This window comes from Alosa sapidissima, chromosome 23, assembly GCF_018492685.1.
Source record: "Alosa sapidissima isolate fAloSap1 chromosome 23, fAloSap1.pri, whole genome shotgun sequence".
Classification (NCBI taxonomy): Eukaryota; Metazoa; Chordata; class Actinopteri; order Clupeiformes; family Clupeidae; genus Alosa; species Alosa sapidissima.
This window is the reverse complement of record NC_055979.1, coordinates 5,131,747-5,154,877: the sequence shown is the minus strand read 5'-3', so window position 1 is coordinate 5,154,877 and position 23,131 is coordinate 5,131,747. Positions and strand designations below refer to the sequence as shown.

Here is a 23,131-nt window from a genome sequence, read left to right as displayed (position 1 = left end):
TATAAACTTCACCTTTCATAACACAAATTATGGTTTGCAGGTAAGTGATAAGTAAACAGACAACGTTGAATGTTCTTTCCAAAAGGTAATGGCCGAGGTGGGGAATCCATATACGGAGGTTTCTTTGAAGGTGAGTATTCTTTCTTTTTCTTTTTTTTTTCTGTGTATGTGATGTCCGTCTTTCAAGACTAGTTGTTGTAAAGTTTCTTATTCCCAGTATGCTCTGTGTGTGTGTGTGTGTGTGTGTGTGTGTGTGTGTGTGTGTGTCAGATGAAAGCTTCTCCGTCAAACCCAACAAGGAGTTCCTCCTGTGTATGGCCAACAGGGGGAAGGACACCAATGGCTCTCAGTTTTTCATGTAAGAGGCTCACAAACTGCTCACAAATGTTCACAAACACTTTTCTATCTGACTGTTTTTTCACTTTGCAGTGGTTTCTTCAGAGCTAAAAGAGTAACCACACTCCAGTCTAATTATTGACTAAAGCGCAGTACATTTTGAGGCTGTTCAAAAACTATATTCCGTTTCACACAGTTGCATCACCTCAACATACACATGGTGAAAGATGGAGTGTATTTTTCCCCTCATGTAATGTCTCTTTCAGGGTTTCTTTTTTTTTAGAATGTATAGTATATTGATTAATTGCATGTAATTGCTTACTATGATTCATTATCCACTGTTAGTTTTGTCATGTATTTTATATTTATACCAGTTGTATTGCAAAAATCATATTGATCACCAGTCCTGTGCAGTATTGTGATGTTATCTGTTCAAGATCTGCTCCATGATGGCTAACCAGTGAAACAAAAAGTGAAAGTAAAATCTGGTCTCTTGAAGTCCTGCATAGCATGCATCTCTGTGAAATTACCTGACGCACTCTCTGGTCTTCATTGCAACAGAACAACAAAGCCCACGCCTCACCTTGATGGGTACGTTGCATACTGACACCAGAAAACACTACATTTTGCCATATTGTATTTTTTTGCCATTGACATAGACTCTCCTTGTTTATTAACCCCTTTTGAATGTCTACTCCACTCAGCATCCATGTGGCGTTTGGTCAGGTGATCTCTGGACAGGACGTCGTCAGGACTATTGAGAGTCAGAAGACGGACCCTAACAATCGACCAATTTGCGAGGTGAAGATGACTAACTGTGGTGAGCTAGTTCAGAAAGCCAAAGGTATGTTTTCTATACTTTTCATCTTGATTTTCCATTTTCTTATGTTTGTCTTTGTAATGTTTGACTGAAAATTACAAAGTTGTTGGTTTGCTCATTTTAAATGTTATCATTATTCTGTGTAGGTCTCAGAGTTTTTTTAGCCAACTCATTTGATTATAGCAGTTGTGCTTGAAGGTCTCTGTTTGGCTAATATGCTGAACCCCCCTCTCATCATCTCACTCCATTAACAGCCAAGAAAGAGAAGAAGCGCCACAAGTCGGCCTCTGGGGAGAGTGAGAGCGACTCTGACTCGTCATCCGACTCCTCCTCAGACTCTGACGACTCTGAGAAGGAGTCCAAGAAGAAGAAGAAGAAGAAGCACAAGAAAGAGGCCAAGAAGAAGAAGAAGGAGCAGAAGCGCAAGAAGAAGGACAAGAAGGGGTTGGTGCCAGTGGCTTTTCAAAGAACTGGAAATGCCTTCCTCTCTTTCCTTAAATTCTGTAGTCATTGACCTTGGCATGTATTGGACTGTTTGGTCAGCAGTTGGCCAGTGTTGTGATGTTGACTGTAGTGATTGACTCAGATGAGGTGTCTTGTGCTGACTGCTGTGTTCTGTGCTGATCCCAGGTCTGAGGAGGAGCAGGAGGAGGAGGCCGAGGCTGAGCCTGTGTCCACTATCCGTCCCGAGGAAGTGCCGCCCGTCCCCGAGAACCGCTTCCTTATGCGGCGCAGCCCCCAGCCCCGAGAAGAGGCTGTGAAGGACAAGAGCAAAGAGAGTTCTGGGAAAGACAGACAGAAGGAGAGGGACCGTGATCGGGAGAGGGACAGAGAGCGAGAGAGACAGAGGGACAGGTGAGTGCTGTGATAAATTTGTACTATTAAAATATGACCTTGAGAAGTGATTGACCACGCACACACAAGTGATCTAATGGTTAAAATACTGTTTTTTGTCGGTTGTTACATTCATAGTAGTTCTTTATTCACATGGACACATTCACATGGGGCCATGAAGTTTGTCAAGAAGCAGTCCCTTCAGAAGTGCTGTTGTGTTACTGGTGCTCAGCGAAGCATATATGCTTTCTGAGTAATGCATCTTTGTCCTCATTTGTAAACTGCAGTTGACTGTGTTTGTTGAGCATCAAAGAGCTTTAGCTTTTTTTCCCCTCCTGTTCTCCCAGGCCCATGATGAACTCCAGGCAACTGAACCGCACTAGGCTGGTGATGACCCGCTCCGGCAGAAAAATAAAGGGCAGAGGCCCCAGGGTAAGAGTGGGAGAGCGGAGAGGGCAATTGGACTTGGGTTATGGTGTGGTGATTGTAAAGGGTCTGACAGTCTCTGGTATAAATTGCGTCTGAGTGTAAACTTAGCATCCTCTACTACTTTCTTATGTATTACATCATTCAGTTTACTTTTCTGCTTTGTGTGGCTAAGTGGCTAAGCTGCAGGAGGTACAGTTGAGTTGGATTAACAGTCATTAGATATTTGTCCTGTTCTTTTTTCTTTCTTTCTTTCTTTCTTCCCACGCAGAGGTACCGCACTCCGTCTCGTTCCCGCTCTCGCTCGTGGGACCGCTTCAGGCGCAGTGAGACTCCTCCCCACTGGCGCCAGGAAATGCAGCGCACGCAGAGAGTGCAGCGCACGCGCATCAGTGAGGACCGCTGGATCAAAGGAGATAAGTATGTGTCACACGCACCCACAAACACGTCTGTAGGGCACTAGAAATTGGTATAGGTGTGTGTGTGTGGGCCATAGGAAATGCACCTTATTGCCATCCATCAAGGATAGAGGTCACATTAGCTGAACATTTTCTATCTTTGACATCTTATAACAATAAAACAAATTGACCTTTGACCAGGATCATGGGACAGACCTCATTCACAAGGGACCGGCTTCCACACGTGCATACTTTATCATAAGCACAAAGAGAAGTGCAAGAGATCTCTTGTCCATGCATGTAGGAAACCAAATGGATTGATTGTATTTAGGTCTACATAATTACATGCTTGACATACTTTTTTTTGCATACTTGCAAACAAAGCTCTATCCCAAATAACCATAGATATCTCTTGTTTGTTTGTCAAAGGGGAGACATGGAGAAAGAGAAGCCAGCCCCTGAACCAGAGGTGAAAGAAGCAGAGAGGAAGAACTCTGAAAGGGAGCGAAAGAACTCTGAGAGGGAGCGAGATCGAAGACCGTCTGACAAAGAGAAGGAAAAAGAGAAGAAGACTTCCGAGAAAGGCCGAGAGGAGTCCCAGAGTCCATCCAGGCAGAAGGACAAGGACCGAAAGAGCAGACACCACCACTCTAGGAGCAGAGACCGAGATGGCCAAAAGAAGGCCGATGGAGAGAAGGAGGAAGACGAGGCTCGGAAGAGGAGGGGGCGGTCCCGCAGCAGAAGTGGCGAGAAGAGAAGCGATGGGGACCGCAGGCGCAGTCAGACCGATGACCAGAAGGCCCGCTCCCGAAGCAAAGAGCGCAAGGAGAGAGACGACAAGAAGGATAAGGAAAAGGATAGGAAGTCGTCATCGGGAACGAGAGGCCAAGAGAGGAGTAAGAGCAAAGACAACAGCAGGAACTCCGAGACGGACGGCAAAGACAAACCAAAGGAGGAGGCCGACAAGAAAATGAAGAACGGAGAAGGCGAGCGGGCGAAGTCCCGCAGCAAAGAAAGGGACTCCAAAACAGACAGAGACGCCAGGCGCAGGTCCAGGTCTCGGTCCAGAGGGCGTGGACATGGCCAAGGCCAGCGTGGCGGGTCGCGTGACCGGACGCAAGACAAAGGAAGGAGCCGTGACCGAGACAGGCAGCGCAGCCGGGAGCGCAGGAACAGGCGCTCCAAGAGTCGGGAGAGGGAGAGAGACCGGGCGCGCGACCGGGAGAGGGAGAGAGGCAGAGACCGAGAGAAGGAGCGGGAGAGGAGGAGGAGCAGGAGCAGGGACAAATCCAGAAGCCGAGACGCCCGGCGAGACAAGAACTCCAAGAGCCGCGATCGCTCCTCCAATCAGCGAAGGAGTCGAGAGAGGGAAGAGGACCGAAAGAGGAGGCGGAGAGACCGTAGCAGCAGCAGCAGCAGCAGCAGCAGGAGCAGCAGCAGCGACTCTGACAGCGACAGGGCCAAGAACAAGAACAAACAGAAGAGGAGCGCCAGCCCCAAAGGAAAACGACCAAACAGCCGAGAGAAGAGGAGAGACAAGTCGCAAAGCCCCAGGAGGAGCCGGGACCATCGTAAAGATGACAAAAACAGATCCGGCTCTAGCGATAGCGACTAGACTCGCTGTTGTAGGAGCGGTGACTCCAGTTTCTACCAAGGCCTGTGTGATAGCACCTGTCTACAGGGTACAGATGATAGAGGTTTTAATGGGTGTAGGAGGGAGTGAAATCCTAGTTGTAGGTGCCCTCCCACTTGTGTGTTTTAAGAACTGTAAATAAACACAGAATCCACAACATGTTTTACAGTCAGAAATGGTTCATTTAAATTGACTCCACCGGACTTTGAATGCCCCTAGTGAAGTCATTTTTTTTCTTTCTGGAAATGTGCTGGTCCCTCATCCTCCTGTTATTGCTGTAACCGGCCACAGCCTGTCTGGCAAATAGAGACAATAGACAACATTACATAGTAATTGTTGATAATTATTAACACTTTTACTGGAGGGGCATACATATGGGTAGTTGAGCTGGTGATATGGTGGGTTGCAGAAAAGTCATATTAATTTCCACAACATTTTTTTGGGACAAAATGATCCAGAATGGGATTGGTCATTTTAATTGATTTATATTTTTAAAAGATTTTCAGTTTTCTACCTACTCTGGGTATGTCCATTAAAAAAAATATCATTATTATTATTTTTTTTTTTAAACCAGCGAGTAACATTTGTAATGATAAATGTGGTGCAGATGTCAGATCTTGTTTATTCCATTAAAGACTTTTGGGATTGTCCCACCCTTTACATACTCTCTGATATGGTCATTTTGGTGGTAGATAATTAGCTGACAGCTTTGAACATTTGGTTATATGGCATTTTGCCTCTTTGATTCTCTGTCAAGCCTGGCAGTGTTTAAATCATAGACAGTAAAATAATTTAGTCACTGGTAGATTTTGAGTAGGCGGGGTTTGTATTGGCCAATCAATGTGCTGTGTGCATTTGCACTCGAAGGCAAACCGGTAGCGGCAATCAAAAGTTCTATCCTGAATGCTGCCGGGTGGCGCACGATTTCGAAGTGTAAGTAGTAACTTTTTTTTAAATCGCCTTATAAGTCAGTCGTTAAATCCAAATCAGTCATTAACTGAACACCGTTTCCCACGGTCATTTTTAGTGGGCTGTTAGAAGATGTAATTTGGATAAGCGTGTTGGCTAGCAAGCTAAGTTAGCTAACGACGAAGGTTTTCTGGTTCTAGAGAATGTAGTTGCACAATAACTTTACTGCAGATCTAGACGTAAGATTCAGGACAATAATGCTGTTATGTTTTCACAGGCCAGTGCGGAAGTCTGAAGAAAGATGAAGACCCTCATGGTGTTCGACTTCGACCACACAATAGTGGATGAAAATTGTGACACTTGGGTCATAAGAAGCACCCCGGACAAGCGCCTGCCAGATTGGCTGGCAAAGACTTATCAGAAGGGGCGATGGACCGAGTATATGGGCAGGGTTATGTCGTACATAGGTGATCAGGGCGTCACATCGGAGTCGATTCGATCTGTCATGCATACCATACCGTTCACAGACGGCATGGTAGAACTTTTCACATTCATTTCAGGACACAAGAATGACATCGACTGCATCATTGTCTCCGATGCCAACATGGTGTTCATCGACTGGATCCTAGAGGGAGCTGGGCTTCGACAAGCATTTGACAAAGTATTTTCAAACCCAGCCAGTGTCGATAGCCGTGGTTACGTAACGGTTCAGTGCTACCATTCTCACACCTGCGCCAAGTGCCCCATCAACATGTGCAAAAGAAAAATTCTGGAAGATTTTATTGCGACCCAAGACAAAATGGGCGTACAGTATGCCAGAACAATTTACGTCGGTGATGGAGGCAATGATCTCTGCCCGCTTAAGGCAATGCGTGAAGAAGATATTGCGATGCCACGTAAAGGGTATACTCTGGAGCGGTTGGTATTGGCCGGAGTTGTAACCGAGGACGGCACCCCATTGAAGCCGCGCGTTCTAGTATGGACAAGTGCTACTGAAATTCTCAATGAACTGAAAGCTGTCATGCAATAGAACTCTGCGATGCTGCCCCCTCAGTAACGCGATGGAAACACATAAATTGCCAGTTCAAAGTAACAGTAATGATCTGATTATTCACTTCGATTGCTAAGGGCACATATCAGAACATGGTCTAATCAGTGGCCTTTTGTATGTGTTGATTTAATACGGTGTCAATATAACGAACAACATGTGATGTAAAGTCAATTTGGCATGCTGAATTTACACATTGCTATATGTTGGGTGTGGTCTTGTCCATAGTGAACAATTGACATGTGATCTGTGTTTACTTTTTATTTTATAATAATAAAAACTATTTAATAAACATGTGGCCAAAATTATACCGTCTCGACGTCGCAATCAGGCACATTCAACACAGAATAGACAATAGCTCTCAACAGAGATGCGGAGAGATTGAGCATAGCCTAAGAAAAGCATTCATTGCAAAAACGTACCACGAACGTTTCGTTTTTCAATCTAACAATAGGCCTAAGCCTAGGTTGCTTCTTGCAATAATTGTAAGCCCATCAGAGATAAGAATCAGAATGCAACTTTGGCTTGTGAGATTATGTGCGACATAGGTCGGTGAGAGTAGGCTGGCTATAGGTGATTTAAGGTTACCGGCGGTCGTTGTTGGGTTATTGAACTGGCGCAACCCCCAACATCTCGTATCAGCTGTGTGTGTTCAGTGAGCGCTATTGTGCAAGAGATATCAGGCGCATCCCAGGATGATAACAATGCAAGCGGTGGCCTCAAGCCAAAGAAAGATTTAGGCTAGCCTATGATGGATGAAGATGCATTGGCTAATTTCCCTTTGATTACGCATTCCTCCCAAAAGCTTGCAGTTATGGTGACGGTGACTGACATTTTCGGAGCGATGATCTGAAGCCATTCTAGAGGCGACGCGCAGGAGACCGCAGGTGGAGCGCCGAAGCGCCTATTGTGAGCAATGTTTTTGTTTTGGTTCAGACCATTGCCGTAGTAGATATATCTTACAATTTGCTCTTAAACGATTAAGGTTTAGCATACAGCATATAGACAAATTGAACACATATAGCCTACCCCTTATAGAAAATGCTTTTCGCCGAGTGATATCCAAATTTTGGCTAAGCAAGCAGCCATGGTGATTTAAATGTACACTAGCCTACTTTTCACAGTAACATCTGCTTAGGCTAGCCTACTGCTAAACATTTCCCAGGCGGATTCCGACTGCAACGTTTTTTGCAATACATGGCTGCATAGATTGGCTCATCACTAATAACACACTGCCGATCTGTGTTTTAATAAGACATGCATTTATCTATAGCCTGTTGATTAAATCCATTAGGCAAGTTGAGATTTTCCAACAAATGTCAACAAATACACGTGTAGTCTAACCACTGGGTTTGTTTTGTCTTTGTAACAGACCGTGTAGAGGTCGCCAAAGTCGCAGGCACGGCACAGTTCAGATATAGTGGTGTCTTTTGTCTTGACTGCAGGACTACAGGTTACTGTCATTAGCCTACTCCAAAAGGGAGAAAATTCAAGACAATTAATAGGCCTACACAATTAGGCCTAAACATCAAATAAATGAAAAGGCGAGGTGAGAGATGTCTATCAGTCAGGGCACAAGAACCCTGTAGAAGCTTAAATTGATGGATTATTTTGGCCCGACTAAACCATATTCTGTGGTGTTAATGTTAGTCTTTGTATGGAGACACTTATTTCACTCGCTCTGAGACAGTTGACATTTCACCATAAAGCCAGAGGCACTGTTCTCTTATTTCTAAAACTATGGGCACTTCAAGCACACCTAGTTTCTCTTATGCTCTCTATATAACTGCAAAGCTGCAGCAGTTCATTTTTTGTCTGCTGTTTAATTTTGCTGTATGGGGATGGTTCTAGTGTTATTTAATGTCTATCTTCTCTAGTCTTGTTTAAAGATATTGCATATGACCAAAATGTTGTGTGAACAGCATTGTCCAATATGGAGATGTGTAAGGCAAGGTCACTTCAGACCACTTCTTTTTAGTACTGCCATTTAACCACTTGCAATAAGGCTTAATGCCACATCCAGACATTCATGCTTTATATTGCACTTTGTCTCTTGATCATTGACAAGCCATCTAATATAGATAAAGGCGACAATAAAGATGAATTATGGTCACAATCAAGCTATAGAATATGTACATTTATGAAGGTTAGTCTAAGGCACTTTCAAAATCATGGCAATGTGGCTATTATTCTAGAATAAGAAAGACACATGCTCATGCCACGTGACTCCCTTTGTGATAGAAAAAGACACTCTCTGTGCACTTGGACCATACATGAAATCCAGCCTGCTTGTTAATTTTTCAGAAGCATTATTTATTTTTATTAGGTTAAAGTTGTGATTTAACAAGGAACGGTTCTCTCTGTTTTGCAGTGTGCATAATGTCTGCAAAGGGGCAAGTGGGTTACACCTATGAATTCCAGGATGTTTCGCACCCAGCACAATTCTTAGACTCCATGTGGGAGTGTTACACAGAAGGGCTCTTTACAGACGTTACACTGCAGTGCAACACTGGTCAGTTGTTCCACTGCCACAGAGCAGCGCTAGCTGCGCGTAGCCCCTTTTTCAAAGTGATGTTTACAACAGACATGCGTGAGAAGACTGATGGCTTGGTGCGACTGCCGGGCATAGATAGCGAAGTCCTCAGCATGCTCATAGAGTTTATGTACACCTCCACGGTGATGATAACCCAGGGGAATGTGGAGAAGCTCCTAGAGGCTGCGGACATGCTGCAGGTCAGACCGATTAAGACTGCATGTGAGGAGTTCCTGGTGCGTCTTCTGGATGTAGACAACTGTCTGGGCATGCAAGCATTTGCTGAGCACCACGCATGCTCAAGTTTAGAACGAGAGGCACAGAGGATGGTGCTCTTCCAGTTTGAGGAGCTCATCAGCCAGGAGGAGTTCTTGGAGGTCAGCCTTGAGCGCCTTCGCTCCCTTCTCTCCACCAAGAACCTCAACGTGAGGAAGCAGGAGGTTCTGGTGGATGCCCTGATCAAATGGGTCAGCCATGGAGCCCTGACTCGTCTGGGCCTTACCCGGGCCTTGCTGCACTGCATAAACATGGACCTGGATGAAAAGAACTTCTTCAGGAACATCCTAAAGTCCCAAAGGAACTGCTCAGACCTTAGTGGGACAGAGCGGATCAGTTCTGCTCTCATGTCCTCCCTTCTGCCTGGTTTCACCATCACACGTCTCAGCTGCAAGAAGCCCACCACCAGCATGTACATAATAGGAGGCTACCACTGGCATCCGCTCTCTGAGGTCCACATTTGGGACCCACTGTCAAACACATGGGCCCAGGGCACAGATATGCCCGACCACACCCGAGAGAGCTACAGCATCACCCAGCTGGGGCCCAGCATCTATGTCACGGGGGGCTATCGGACAGACAAAGTCGAGGCCCTGAACACCGTGTGGGTGTACAATAGCGACCATGACGAGTGGGCTCCCGGATGCCCTATGTTGGGGGAGCGCTACTACCACTGCTCCGTGGCCATGCATGGGTGTGTGTATGCCATCGGGGGCTACAGACGAGGAGCTCCTACTGCTGAGACGGAATTCTATGACCCACTCAAGAAGAAGTGGTTCCCAGTGGCAAATATGATCCAAGGTACTGAAGACTGAATAAGAAATTATTTTTTTAAGGCCCTAATTTTAAAAGTGGGCAATGTGCAAAGTCTGTCAACATGAAAAGTTATTTTGCATGAATAACAATCATCTTGCATGTGGGAGCATTGAGCTGACTCTTTGTCTGTGCTTATGATTGGTTTCTGGGTTTTTGGTTATTTGTAAATTGGCTTCAATGGAAAGACGGACCTGCAGGGCAAATTCAAATTTGCTAATTTGCAAATGTGTTCTTCTGGCTTCACCCTGACTAGATTTAGATTTAGATTTAGATTTAGATTTGGGGCAGCCGAGGCCCACTGGTTATCACTTCGGACTTGTAACCGGAGGTTTGCCGGTTCGAATCCCGACCAGTAGGCACAGCTGAAGTGCCCTTGAGCAAGGCACCTAACCCCTCACTGCTCCCCGAGCGCCGCTGTTGTTGCAGGCAGCTCACTGCGCCGGGATTAGTGTGTGCGTGCTGAGTGTGTTTCACTAATTCATGAATTGGGATAAATGCAGAGACCAAATTTCCCTCAGGGGATCAAAAGAGTATATATACGTATACTTATACTTAGATGATTATACAGGGTCAATTCTAATTCTGTATTATTTATGTAGTGTCTAATCAAACAGTTCAACCCTTGCTCTCATAGGTGTGGGGAATGCCACAGCATGTGTTTTACATGATACCATTTATGTAACTGGTGGCCATTATGGCTACAAAGGAAGCTGCACATATGAGAAGATCCAGATGTACAGGGCAGATCTGAATGAATGGAGCATCGTCACCACCTGTCCCCACCCAGGTATGTGGAGCCTTAGTTTGAATGTATTAAGTCTGTTAATAAGTTTTAATACTTATTAATCAAGCTTGTTATTTGTGTGTTCCCCTAGAGTACGGTCTCTGCTCAGTCTCGCTGAACAACAGGCTTTATGTGGTAGGAGGCCAGACCACTGTGACAGACTGCTACGACCCAAAAACAGACAAGTGGATCAAACTCTCAGACATGAAAGAGAGGAGGATGGAGTGTGGTGCCGTAGCCATGAATGGCTGCATTTATGTGACTGGTGGTTACTCATACACCAAAGGCACATACCTGCACAGCATGGAGCGGTTCGACCCAGAACAGGCCACCTGGGAGATTGTGGGTACACTGCCCAGTGCAGCAAGATCACATGGATGTGTTTTTGTTTACAATCTGTAGCATGGAGTTGATGCATTATCCTGGAGTATAAGTATATATACTCTTTTGATCCTGTGAGGGAAATTTAGTCTCTGCATTTATCCCAATCCGTGAATTAGTGAAACACACTCAGCACACAGTAAATACACAGTGAGGTGAAGCACACACTAATCCCAACGCAGTGAGCTGCCTGCTACAGCGGCACTCGGGGAGCAGTGAGGGGTTAGGTGCCTTGCTCTTCTTCAGCTGATCCTACTGGTTGGGGGTCAAACCGGCAACCCTCTGGTTACAAGTCCGAAGCCCTAACCAGTAGGCCACGGCTGCCCCACAAGAAGGAGAAGAGTAGGGTTGGTTTAGGGTGTCTCGGAGCATAACAAACAAAAACAAATCACATTGCAAAAAATCAAAATGACATAAGGGACATAAAACGGCACCTGCAACACAAGAAGGGAGACGGAAAAGAAGACATCAAGAGAGTGTCCAGTTAATTGCGTTAAGTACAGACATCTGTACGCTCGGAAGCTAGCAACCCCCACGTCAGCACATCCTGTTTCATCATCTGTTCATCATAGCAACAGCACTGACCCAAACAGTATAAAAGAGTAGGTGGTGTTGGTTTGCCGAATCTTGGACCCGGGCTGACAGGAGGGTTGTTGTCAGTTTCCATTCATAGTCACTCCGGTTTTTTTTTACATGATAATTAGTCTGACTGTTAATAGCCAAATACGTGGGCCAAAAAGAGAGTGGTGTGTGATTAATAATGTAACGTAATATGATACCCATAGAGACTGAAAGGTTATTTTGAAAATGCAAATTCTCATCAAAAGAAACCTGTTCTATAATATGGAGAATGTCATGCCATGTCATACCAGACACTGAAAGATTTGTGTGTCAACCAACGGTCTGTGTATACTCAGGGAACATTTTCACAGCAAACCTCAGAAAATATAGAATAGAATGTCTGTTATTATGATTTATTTTTCTCTCCAAACATTTTTTATGGTTCAAAGGATTTATATAATGAACATTTAAGTCAGGTGTTTTCATAAATGTTCATAAATGACAACCGTAACATTGACTTTTAGTGTGTGTGTGTGACATTTTATGTAGCAACTTGATGTTTATGAATTGTATGTGAACATGCATTGATGACATCTTTGATGTGGCAGAGTACATAGACCATCAATTTAATCAGGATTCAACTATTGAATCGTGTCATGTTTTATCTGGATGAATGGAATTTTATGTATGCCTACTGTAGCTCTTTTTCTTGTGTCAGTCTGTTTCATTCCACTTATTTATATATTGAAACATGAGTAAAAGGTGTGTACACATTTTTTGGGGGGTGAAAATAAAGATTTTTGCCACTGGTTTATGATGCATAACTTGGTGGATCCTTTCTGGGAATGACCGCTAGGTGTGCTCTCACACACCTCATGCCTCATATGACGTGAAGCAGAGCGCGTTGGTTTATGGGACGGTGAAACGTGAGTCATCTAACTTCCACGAGACGGACTGCAATTTCAAGTAAGCATAGCATTTTGAACGATTTGTAGCATGTTATTAGTATTCTACTGTATTGGTTGTTCGATCGTATATTTAGCGTGAATAGTAATTTCACAATGTACTCTGTGTGTAGCTGATAGTCTGGTTTAACTAAGTGGTGAAGAAACGTGCCTAAAGCTAGGAGGCTGAAAACGTGCATGTCATCATACACGCATTTAGTCCAAACTACGAAGTAACTAAGCATTTTTCGCCAAAAATGTGTTACATGTATGACAGTACGTCTCGGTAAAATATATTCTTTATAGAGTGATGGTAGTTAAGTGGTGCGTGCCGTCTCCAGGAACATGCGCTACTGGCGAAAGCCTGAGTTGGGCTAATATGCACCGGCACGGAGCAGAACTAACAGTAGTCGGTCTTTATCAGATTGTTAACTGTATTAGTTCAAGAGTTTTCATCTATAACTTTGTTGAAGATATTGTTAGTATCTGCTAAGCTAGGAGAAAGGCCTATACTGCTAGTCATGCATGTTTACTTTGTACTACATCAACACGTGGGCCTTGCTTACATGAGCTAATAGCTAGCTTTGCCTTCTAACGCCAAACGTTGAAGGTGCGTCTGCGACGGCACTCACCCCCGACCTGTTACGTGTAGGCTACATAACAATAACCACGTAGTAAAGATTACATTAGGTCCCTTATACATCCATTTTCCAAACACCTGCAGAAATGGCAGAAAATCAAGAGCTTTCGCCGCTGGAGAAGAAGGTTGCTGATCAGATTGAGGTAAGCGAAGTAACACTTGTGGCTGTTTATGTATCGATACATGTGGTAAAGTGTGTCTTTTTCGGCATCCTCCAAACTTCAAAACGTATGGGTCTATTAGGCTAAAGCCTCTGTTCTAAGGGTAAAGATGTTATGAAACTGAATGCACTTCTACCCGGCACACCGGATGTGTGTGTTTGGATGATGGGGCTTAACTTAATTGAAATGCCAGCACCGCCAATCTATTGGCTGTGTTTTGCAGCTGCCCTGTCAACTGCACCTATCTCTTAATGACGAAACTACTAATAAGCTTTCAGCACATCTTAGCTGTAACCAGACTGTCAAATATGATTCTGTTATGATATGAAGAGCAGATATAGATAGATAGATACTTTATTGATCCCCTAGGGGAAATTCAAGGATGTCACTGTATTCTATTGCACACACTTTTGAGGGTCATTGTACTATTATTTTTTTTTATTTTTTTTTTCCTTCAGTATTATTTTGGAGACCACAATCTTGTCCGAGACAAGTTCCTGAAGGAACAACTTCAGGTAGATGATGGATGGGTTACACTGGAGACTATGTTGAAATTTAACAGGTGAGTTCAGTACTACTTAAAAGTCAAGTCAAGTCAGTTTTATTTGTATAGCGCATTTAACATGCACAGAGTGCAACCCAAAGCGCTCCACATATAAGACATTGTCATTGACATATAGACTAACAAAGACAATAGCGGAAGGAGCGGCGTAGTTGCCAGTGTACCCGTGACACCAAGACAGACAACAAACAAATTAATAAATAAAATAAATTTAAAAAATGTAAAAAATTAGTCCAATTTCCAACCGATAAAAGCATGTATGTGAATTTTTTTTTTTTTTTTTTTTTTTTTTTTTTTTTTTTGAACAGCAAATTGTAGGATTATTATGGAACACCTATATGGTCTTCTCATGACCACAGTTCATGAAATGCTAGTTTAAGTTATATACTAACTAAAGTGGTTTCATAGCAGTACTGTACAGTCAAATCTAGATAGCAGATTTCACCTCACTTTTTTGAACATGTAGGTTGAAGAGTTTAACAACAGAGGAGTCCGTCATTGTGGAAGCTCTGAGGAAATCCAAAACGGGTCTGTTGGAAGTCAGCGAAGACAAAACCAAAATCCGCCGCTGCCTCAGCAAGCCCCTCCCAGAGATGAACGACGAGTATAAAGATGCCCTCAAGCACAAGTCTGTCTACATTGTGAGTCAACTGTGCGTGTCTGTGTCTGTGTATGTCCGCTCACAAACTACTGATCCAGTGTACTTGTTAATTGTATACAAAGTGGAGGGTCACCATATCTTGGACCACTTACATGTTCTTCCAGATCTGATTCAGAATGCAGATGCTGCAATGTGGTTTCACTTCGGTTAATATTGTGTGACAGTGGCCAGGCACTGCAGTCACCTGACTTCTTTTGTTTTCTTATAGGACTGTTAATGGGTACTATTGTGGAATATACACTATATAAGGATGCTCAGTTTGCGTAGTTCATACCGAGAGCTTTTTAGAACTTTTTCTCTTATTCATTTGTTGTGTCTGTCCTTACAGAAAGGGTTTCCTTTGGATACCACCCTGGATGAAATCAAGGAATGGTTAAGTGACAAAGGCACAGTTGAGAATATCCACATGAGGAAAGGACCCTTGAAGGCTTTCAAAGTAAGATTTTTGTTAACACCGTACTTTCTTGTCGTCAACCTCTTTTGGCCTATTGTATTTCCCACCTGGAATAGTGACGGCACAAAGGTCTTTGAGTCATTTGTGAGCAAGTTTAAAAGTTGTCTGCATCATCTTCACTGTGGACCTCTTCTACAGGATGCTGATTCATGGTGATGTGGAGTGGAGGAGTGTCATGCTAAGCTAACCAGTTTGTGTCCCTAGGGCTCCATCTTCATGGTCATGGAAACAGAAGAATCCGCCAAGAAGTTTGTTGCCCGCGACGATGTCAAGAAGTTCAAAGACAATGACATGATCGTCCTCATGAAGTATGCTATCCCCTTGTCCACCTCTTAGCTACCATTGTTATCTTTTAGATGGATATTTAATAGCAAAGTGTCATTTTTGCCAATCTAGTTCTTATAAATTCATACCTGATTTCTGATATTGTTTGCAGTCATACACAAAACAGGGTTTTCACTGGATGTTAAAGTCTAACATTTTATTATTTGAATTTTAGGCCTTAAAAGTGTTAAATCCATTGACATATTGTGCAGTAGGTCTTAGATGTGTTTACTGTAACTGTGGTTACTGTACTTCAACAGCGGCCATTTAACTCATTGAATGCCAAGCTGTTTTCGGAAGCTTTGTCCTAGAGTGCCAGCAATCTAGACCATTGTTGATGATTTTTGTACAGCCACAGCATATTCTGTGTTATAGCTATGAACACGTACAATGGCTCGTTTGAAAGGTGAGACTTTAAGCTCTCAGTGGGTGCAAACCGTGTATTTCTACATGCCTCTATTCCTGAGAAATCCCAAGCTAAACAGTGGCTAATTTTCATCAAAATCGCTTTTTTTTTTTTTCTAGAAATGGAGATATAACGTCTTTCATGAAATATGAAGCGTTTCCTGTAAAGTTTCCGGGAAGTGACCTGGCGAGACTGCCACCTAGTGATAGACCCACGAAAATGGCCTGGTTTTGAGCTGACGTGCATGCGTCACTGATTCGACCCAAAGCGGCAACCGAGTTATGATAAAATGTCCAGATTGTGCGTTTTCATGAGTTTTCGATCGTCATATATTTCATTTCCATTCATCACAGAGTTCCCAAAATCACATATAAGGTGTGTTAGAGTGTCTAGTTTCGTAATTTAAAAAAAAGCTAAAAATGTAATATTACGTTTTTGCCACTCAACGCATAGGAAGGAAAACACTCAATGAGAACATTTTTGGCAGCACAGATCTTAGTTCAATGTTGTAGTTCTTTCCCACAATGGTATCGATATAACACAATGTCGACTACAAGTGATCTAAATTTTGCAACCCGTATTTATTTACTTTGCTAGAAAATCTGGGGCTCTGGTTTTCCTATATGTTTTTTCTAAATGTTAAGGCTGTGAAATTGGGCTTAAGTTTCATTCACAATGATGCTTAAAAAGGTCTGAAAAAGTTAGTTTTCGAACATGCATAAACCCTTTGTGGTACTTAGTTGTGTCGTGCTGTGTTTCAGAGAGGACTACTTCAGCAAGAAATCAGAGGAGAGAAAGCAGGGCCGAGTAGAGGCCAAGGCCAAAGCCAAGACGTGAGTTTGTCCTTCACCTTGAGAATGCTTTGGGCTTGTCAGATCCTTCAATAGTAATTATATGGCTTTAACCTGTACTCCTTTCCCCTCCAGTGACAAGGAAGAGCAGCAGAAACAAGCAGAAGAGGAGGAGCTGGTGAGTGAGGTTTTGTGTTTGTTTTTCAGACTGCAGAGTACACATTGGGCTGGTTTCCTGTACATCAGTGAAGCCTAGTCCTCAATGGAGACTTCCATTGAGGAAAAAAAGTGTTTAGATTAGGATTAATCCATGCACAGGTTACTGGCCATTGTGTGTCTGTGTGTGTGTGTGTGTGAGCGTGCATGTGTGGTGTGTGAATGTGTGCATGTAGTGAGACACTTTCTTACTTTGCCTGTTCTGACTGTCTTAGAAATCCCTGGAGGAGCAGAAAGGCTGCCTGCTCCGTTTTAAGGGCGACCTGGGTCAGACGTCTCGGGAGGACTTCCACGAGCTGTTCGCTGGCCACGCCGAGATCAAGTGGATTGACTTTGCCAGAGGGGCTAAAGAGGTGAGGCCAGAGGGCCTACTGGCCAGTTTCCTCAGGGTGATATCGTAAACTGGGTTTAAATGTCACTCCGCAGAGCCTAGTTATGTACATACTCTACAACTGCTGTGGGTTTATTTAACTTGTTCACTGCACAACTTAGCCCACTTAGCTTTATGTTAGTTATGTTTAGTGTGATGGTTAGTATGAAGTTGTACTTTTTGACGTAAGGAAGGAGTGTCGGGTGGTTTCCCTGGCGATTGAGGGCTCTCATAGTGTCTTGTGCTTTCCTTAGGGCACCATTCTGTTCAGGTCCAAGGCCAAAGAAGCCCTGGAGAAGGCCGAGGCAGCGAAAGGGGGAAAGCTGCAGATGAAGGAGAAGGATGTGGAGTGGGAGGTGTTGGAGGGCGACGTGGAGATGGACACACTGAAGAAGATCATCGAAGACCAACAAGAGTCGCTAAACAAACGCAGAAGCCGAGGTACTTCAGCACTGACACTATATCCCCTGCTACATTTGTTATTGAAATGCGTTTTGGGTGATCCGATCACAAGTGGTAAGTTCTAAATTGTAGAGATGCACCGATTGCAATTTTCTGGGCCGATTCCGATTTTTCATAGAGTTTGACCTGCCGATACCGATTTTAGCCGATTCCGATTTCATTTCTTCTAACCATTTTACAGCACACACACACACACATAGTTATTTTCTATCTTTTCTTTGATAGAACATGTTAATATAGACATGTAATCAACTTATCAATAATGAAATGGCTGTTAAAAAAAAATGGAACTGGTGAGCAGACAGATTCTTCTTCAAGTCTAACTTTAGTTGCAGTATCAAATTATCGATTTTGTTCTTCTCGCATCCAATATCCAACTAAAGATATAAGAAAAATTGTCATGATCCATTTGAGCATGCTACCATGTAACATATTTTCATATGCATTGATGAATTTATGGGAGGGTGAGGGAAAAATGGTTGTAGCCTAGGCTATCACCAAACACAGGGTAGGAGTGCTAATAGCGATTAGGTGCTCCACCATATATAAAAAACCGTGCACGTCTGTTTTGCGGTGAGAAAATTAAATCCAAATTCCGGTTAAATGCATCAATTAGGCTATAGGCCTAGAAACTAGAGACGGCTGATTCAGTATTCAGAGCATCAGTTTTCTTCATTGTAGGCTACTATGTCAAAAGCAACTTTAACGTTTGTTTGCCTTTCTAACAGGCTATCATTTGTTCACTTTCACGACATCCACTTCTCAATCTACTAGGGTATTTTAAGGCATAGCCCTAGTCTACGTGCAGTAAATAGTTCCGAGTATTTTTTTTTTTAAGTGTAGTAGAACTACTAGGGCTACTGTATGTTGCTGCTTGTTGACATCTTATTATGTAGCCTATGATCGCTAAACTTTGATTATTTTTAATGTCGCAATCGGTTATCTCCGTTCAGCAGCGCTTGTGGTTCAGCTGTGGGCACGCAATTAGCGGCAGTGACGGGTGGTGATGAGCGATGTTTACGTAGCCTAATGAAGTGACGGCTTAGTAAATTCCATGCAGTAGGCCAATGGCAAAGCACAGCGTTTGCTGCATAGAAAAACTCAGTAGCCTATTAGCGCTTTCTTTGTAGCCCTACATCCAGCCCTGAGTGTTGGCCTGGTTGCTAGCTTCTTCAAACTTTGCAAACTCAGCTTGTGGCGCACAAGTGCATTTGACCGGGATAAAATCGGCATGTCTCAGACTGACCGGCCGGTCGCCGGTCATGGCCGATCACGTGAAAATCGGCCGATTCCGGTCACCAGCCGATCTATCGGTGCATCTCTACTAAATTGTAAACAATCATCCAGACACATTGTGATCCGATCACTCAAACCACTTGCTGAGGTGGTCTGCATGCATTTAAAGGTGCGATTTGTAGGATTGTTACCGAACGTTCTGTAGGCCAAAATCAAAACACTGGTGAACGTTCTCAAGACTACCAGACGCGAGCCTCTTCTGGGTTGCCAGAGGTAATGAAGACCTAGCTAACGTTAGTTGACCTGCAGCTGCTTTAACGTTTCTCCAACCATGACCCAGTTACACATTACGGAAACAGTGAAAACAAAAAATACCTCTCTAACCAACATAACAGCGATGCAGATGAAGTTTAGCCTAGGCTACCTGTTGTGGAGAAATATGGCCAGCTCTGCGTCAGACTTGATATTCTTCGTTTGACGAAGACGTCACCATCTCAGGAAGCTCCTCCGATGTCCACTTAATTTGTTTCTTGTTTTAATTTTGGAAATTTGCCTCCCTCTCGTAGGTGTTCATGACTACAACTGACAGCTGTTGACAGTTGGCCTTTGCTAATTTGGCAACCCAAATAGGAGGACGCGCTAGCCCATTATTAATACGCTATTCTAGAATTAATCATTCAAAACATAAACGAAAATTCCAAGAGATTCCGCCCCGTAACTTTTTTTTTTTTTTTTTCCATGGGTTTTACGGGGTTTTACGGGTTAGAGTAATGTTGTCAAATAAGCCATTACTTCAATTCATCGTGTTTTCTTACTCTCTGACAACATATGGTGATCATTTTTGGAATGGTTACAGTTTATTTTCCATTATTTCCTACATACTGGACCTTTAACTACATATCTTCTGTAGTGTAGATACACATTGTGTTTTCGGGAGTGTAATGGGAGTTCTACTGAATGTAACGTTGGCAGTACCTGAATCTAAACACAAGTGGTCAGCAGCATCTCTGGCTGTACATCTTGAATACATGTGTTAACAGTGATTGTCAATGGTAAGACCAGAAATTTAGCATTGACCCACTGATTAGGCATCAGTGGCAGCCATGTAGCTGTGTTTTTGTTAGTTTTGTGGTTCCAGTCCCTCAGATGGGCCCAAGCTCATCTCCCCACCCTCCTCCCTCCAGGTGGTCACAGGGGCGGTAGAGGCAGAGGACGAGGCGGCCGCGGCTGGGACCGAGGAGGAAGAAACCATCAGCCCCAGGGCAAGAAGACCAAATTCGACAGCGATGACGAGGATGGCGGTGACCGCAGTAAGTGTCTCCATGATTCAAGCTGTTCCATTAAAAGGATCATTGTTTCTCTTGTTTTTACCAGTTAACACCATTTTAGTTGACAAATATTACGTTTATTTTTGTCCATGAAAGGATTTTAAAGGGACACCAGGCAACGTTTTTGTGTTTATTAATCATCTTTGTAAGTCGGTATATGGTTAAATGACTCATTATGGGGCAAATGAAGGCTCTCTCGCCCGCCCCTACTGCCTGTAGGAAGAATATCCCACTTGCAAGTTCGGTGTATCCTACCCGCCGACCGAAGCAGGATCAGTTTACAGCACAGCTAACGAAACGCTAGAGATTGTTGCAAACGTGTGTATAATTGCAGAGCCGGTGAAGAAGCAGCGAAAACGCTTGACTGAAGACGCAAAGAAAAGGAGAAAAAGCATCAGGCTTGCCTGGTGTCCCTTTAAAACTGAGTTTTCTGACCTGTTTGATAAATTCATGTATTTGTTTAATTCATGTATATAAGGGTGTCACGATTTCGGTTTTAAGTTGAATATCAATAGAAATGACATTATCTCAAACTTCGAAATCAAAGGTAGAATTGATGCTGCAGCCACCCCCAATGTCACATCCAGCATGCATGCCAAGAGGGCAAAAAACATACACGAGTGTTGAAGTGCGGCACGGCAACATTATCTAAGTTGCAGCCACTTAGAAACGCATCAACTAAACTCAAACCCCCCCCCCCCCCCCGCTTCTCTGAAATCACCTTTGTGGAAATATTTTGAGGTTCATGCATTCATGTCTGTTAATAAACAAGAAATGCGTTGATAGTAGAATAATTAAGAAAAAGATCGAAAATTGAATCGTGACTTTAAAATCGATTTGGAGAGCTTGGATTTTAAAAGGATTCTACAAACTACCCGTCGACACACTGTTAACAACAATATGTGATTTAAGATTAGGTTTGGGTTAGGTGAAGGCGATGTAATTGTTCAGTAGCATTTTTAAAGACTGGATCACTAAGGTCTCTGTCAGTGGACATATCTAAGTAAGGTGTTGGCTAATATTGTTCTTTGTGTTCTCCCTCTGCAGAGCACACCAGCCCAAAGAAGAGAGCACTGGAGTCCAATGGGAAAAAGGCTGAAGAACCAGCAGCCAAGCAAGTCAAAAGTGAAAATGGCTCATAAAAACAAGAGCGATGCTCTTTCAGTTCCTTTTTTTGTACTGTACAGTAGACATTTGCCTTCCTGCATACAGAGAGAGATGTGTTCTCGCTATTCCAAGGAGGGCTTTCAGTACTGTCTAACCCTGTCAACATCCTCACCATAACACATCAGTAGAAAGACCATAAGAAAAGGCCTTTGCCCCATATCCACCTCTGTCAAAAACGTGACTCCACCAATGCGGACATTCTTACAGGCTAAAGAATTTTGATTGGCTAGAGTACATCTGTGACAGAGCCATGAGGTGTTTTTTTTTTTTTTTTTAAATCTTTAATGAAAAGCATCACACCCAACATACTGCATCTTTAAAGAAGAATTTAAATCTGTAAAGAAGTTCTATGTCGGTCCACTTTTGTTTTACTTGATCAGGCACAGTGAGGAAGGTAGATATGTTGTCTGTGGTTGCAAGACAGACCTGAAATTGATTTGAATCCTTTCCCTGTACAAAACTTTTTAGACATGTTATTGCGCTGGAACTGGTTTCTGTACTCACAAAACAAGTCAAAAGCTTCAGCCTACATCCTACCGGCATGTGTGATGGGAATTCATTTTAAGAAAAGATTGTTTGGCCCCTCAGGTCGTGGGATAACTGGGGCTTCTCTCATTTCTGTGGCATATTGTCATCTCATTATTTTGAGCACTCTGGCAATGAATCCAGGTCCCCTATTGGATTTCAAGATGGTTGATGATTCTGTTTCCTTGTGTTTTTCCCATTTAACTGTTTTGCGTTTTCGTTGTACCTACCTAGATGCCCACTCCCCTCTGTCCAGGTTCATGTCCTCATGACCGTGTGTTTGTTCTTTTTGAATGGTCTTGGTTGCCAGGCGACAACGAGTAAACTGATGCCAGGTTGGCCAAGTGGTGAGTGGAAGACTAGAGTGGCACCACTGAGTCCACAGGCTCCCCACTCCCCTTCTGTCTTCCACTCTTGGTCTTGTCGTTTCCTACTTCAACCTCACGGCAATGTTAGGTTAGCTATTCCATACTAAAAGAAAACAGCAAGTGCCATTTTTAAATGTTTTTTTCTCTCTAATAATGTGTTCATATACTTTCGAGGAATAATTCCCATGCAAAGCACTCATACTTGCTTTCCAGTTTTGACAACAGTTCTTTTTTTAAATCTTTTTTCCCCTTGTGTGATTGTGTTCAGCAGAGTGCATCTTATGTATCTTATTTTGAATAACAATAAAAGTGACGTACACCCATCATTAGGAGGACAACTGGTTATTTTCTTGTATCCTGAGTTGACACAACCCCAAAGGCTATTTGGTTGTGTTCACTCCTAGTTACAATGTTAATGTATCATACATCTTGTGGGCTCCTCGTCCTCACGTCAGTCATAGGTGGGCTCCTCGTCCTTCAAAGCTGGTGCCTAATCATTACACAATTTCATGGGGGATTAGGAATATTTTAGGAGGCATGTATGTATTGTTAACCATGGCTGTAAGTCAGGCTTGCAGTTACCACAGATGCCCAGTAGGGGGTTCTGTGGCTCCACAAAACAGAAGCGTCTTTAAAATTCAAACGGCGTGGTTGAGCGCCTTCACCTCATAATTGGTAGCATTTTCTCTGAGGACATTGTCCCACCACTGCCCCCCCTCCACCCTCCAACAGTCTCACTCGCTTACTGGCTTGTTTGCCTC

General features: G+C 43.4%; 4 protein-coding genes across 8 annotated transcripts in view; all 4 read left to right on the top strand.

Moving 5' to 3' along the window:
* The window catches only part of LOC121698443 (dynein, cytoplasmic 1, intermediate chain 2a), a 185,743-nt gene that overhangs the window by 1,647 nt on the left and 160,965 nt on the right, over positions 1–23,131 (top strand). For 4 of the 5 annotated variants that reach the window (XM_042080547.1, XM_042080545.1, XM_042080546.1 and 1 more), the window contains exons 5-9: positions 86–130; positions 271–358; positions 898–927; positions 1,041–1,180; positions 1,411–1,590. In XM_042080547.1, coding sequence (XP_041936481.1) covers positions 86–130; positions 271–358; positions 898–927; positions 1,041–1,180; positions 1,411–1,590 — 483 coding nt within the window. Of the gene's footprint in view, positions 1–85; positions 131–270; positions 359–897; positions 928–1,040; positions 1,181–1,410; positions 1,601–1,786; positions 2,012–2,337; positions 2,423–2,687; positions 2,837–3,243; positions 5,108–23,131 lie in introns of those variants that run through there. The other variant, XM_042080549.1, reaches the window with a different exon arrangement.
* Positions 5,291–6,696, top strand: phospho2 (phosphatase, orphan 2). The gene is made up of 2 exons (XM_042080576.1): positions 5,291–5,380; positions 5,634–6,696. Exon 2 carries the CDS (start codon positions 5,658–5,660, stop codon positions 6,384–6,386), a length of 729 nt encoding a protein of 242 aa, XP_041936510.1. The 5' UTR covers positions 5,291–5,380; positions 5,634–5,657; the 3' UTR covers positions 6,387–6,696.
* LOC121698448 (kelch-like protein 23) lies at positions 6,780–11,264 on the top strand. The gene is made up of 4 exons (XM_042080564.1): positions 6,780–7,313; positions 8,776–10,014; positions 10,664–10,816; positions 10,905–11,264. Exons 2-4 carry the CDS (start codon positions 8,784–8,786, stop codon positions 11,213–11,215), a joined length of 1,695 nt encoding a protein of 564 aa, XP_041936498.1. The 5' UTR covers positions 6,780–7,313; positions 8,776–8,783; the 3' UTR covers positions 11,216–11,264.
* ssb (small RNA binding exonuclease protection factor La) lies at positions 12,612–22,696 on the top strand. Its single transcript, XM_042080571.1, has 12 exons — positions 12,612–12,721; positions 13,424–13,482; positions 13,959–14,062; positions 14,529–14,703; positions 15,052–15,159; positions 15,382–15,485; positions 16,669–16,740; positions 16,834–16,876; positions 17,130–17,267; positions 17,539–17,725; positions 20,167–20,292; positions 21,358–22,696. The coding sequence occupies exons 2-12, from the start codon at positions 13,426–13,428 to the stop codon at positions 21,450–21,452; spliced, it is 1,209 nt and encodes a 402-aa protein (XP_041936505.1). The 5' UTR covers positions 12,612–12,721; positions 13,424–13,425; the 3' UTR covers positions 21,453–22,696.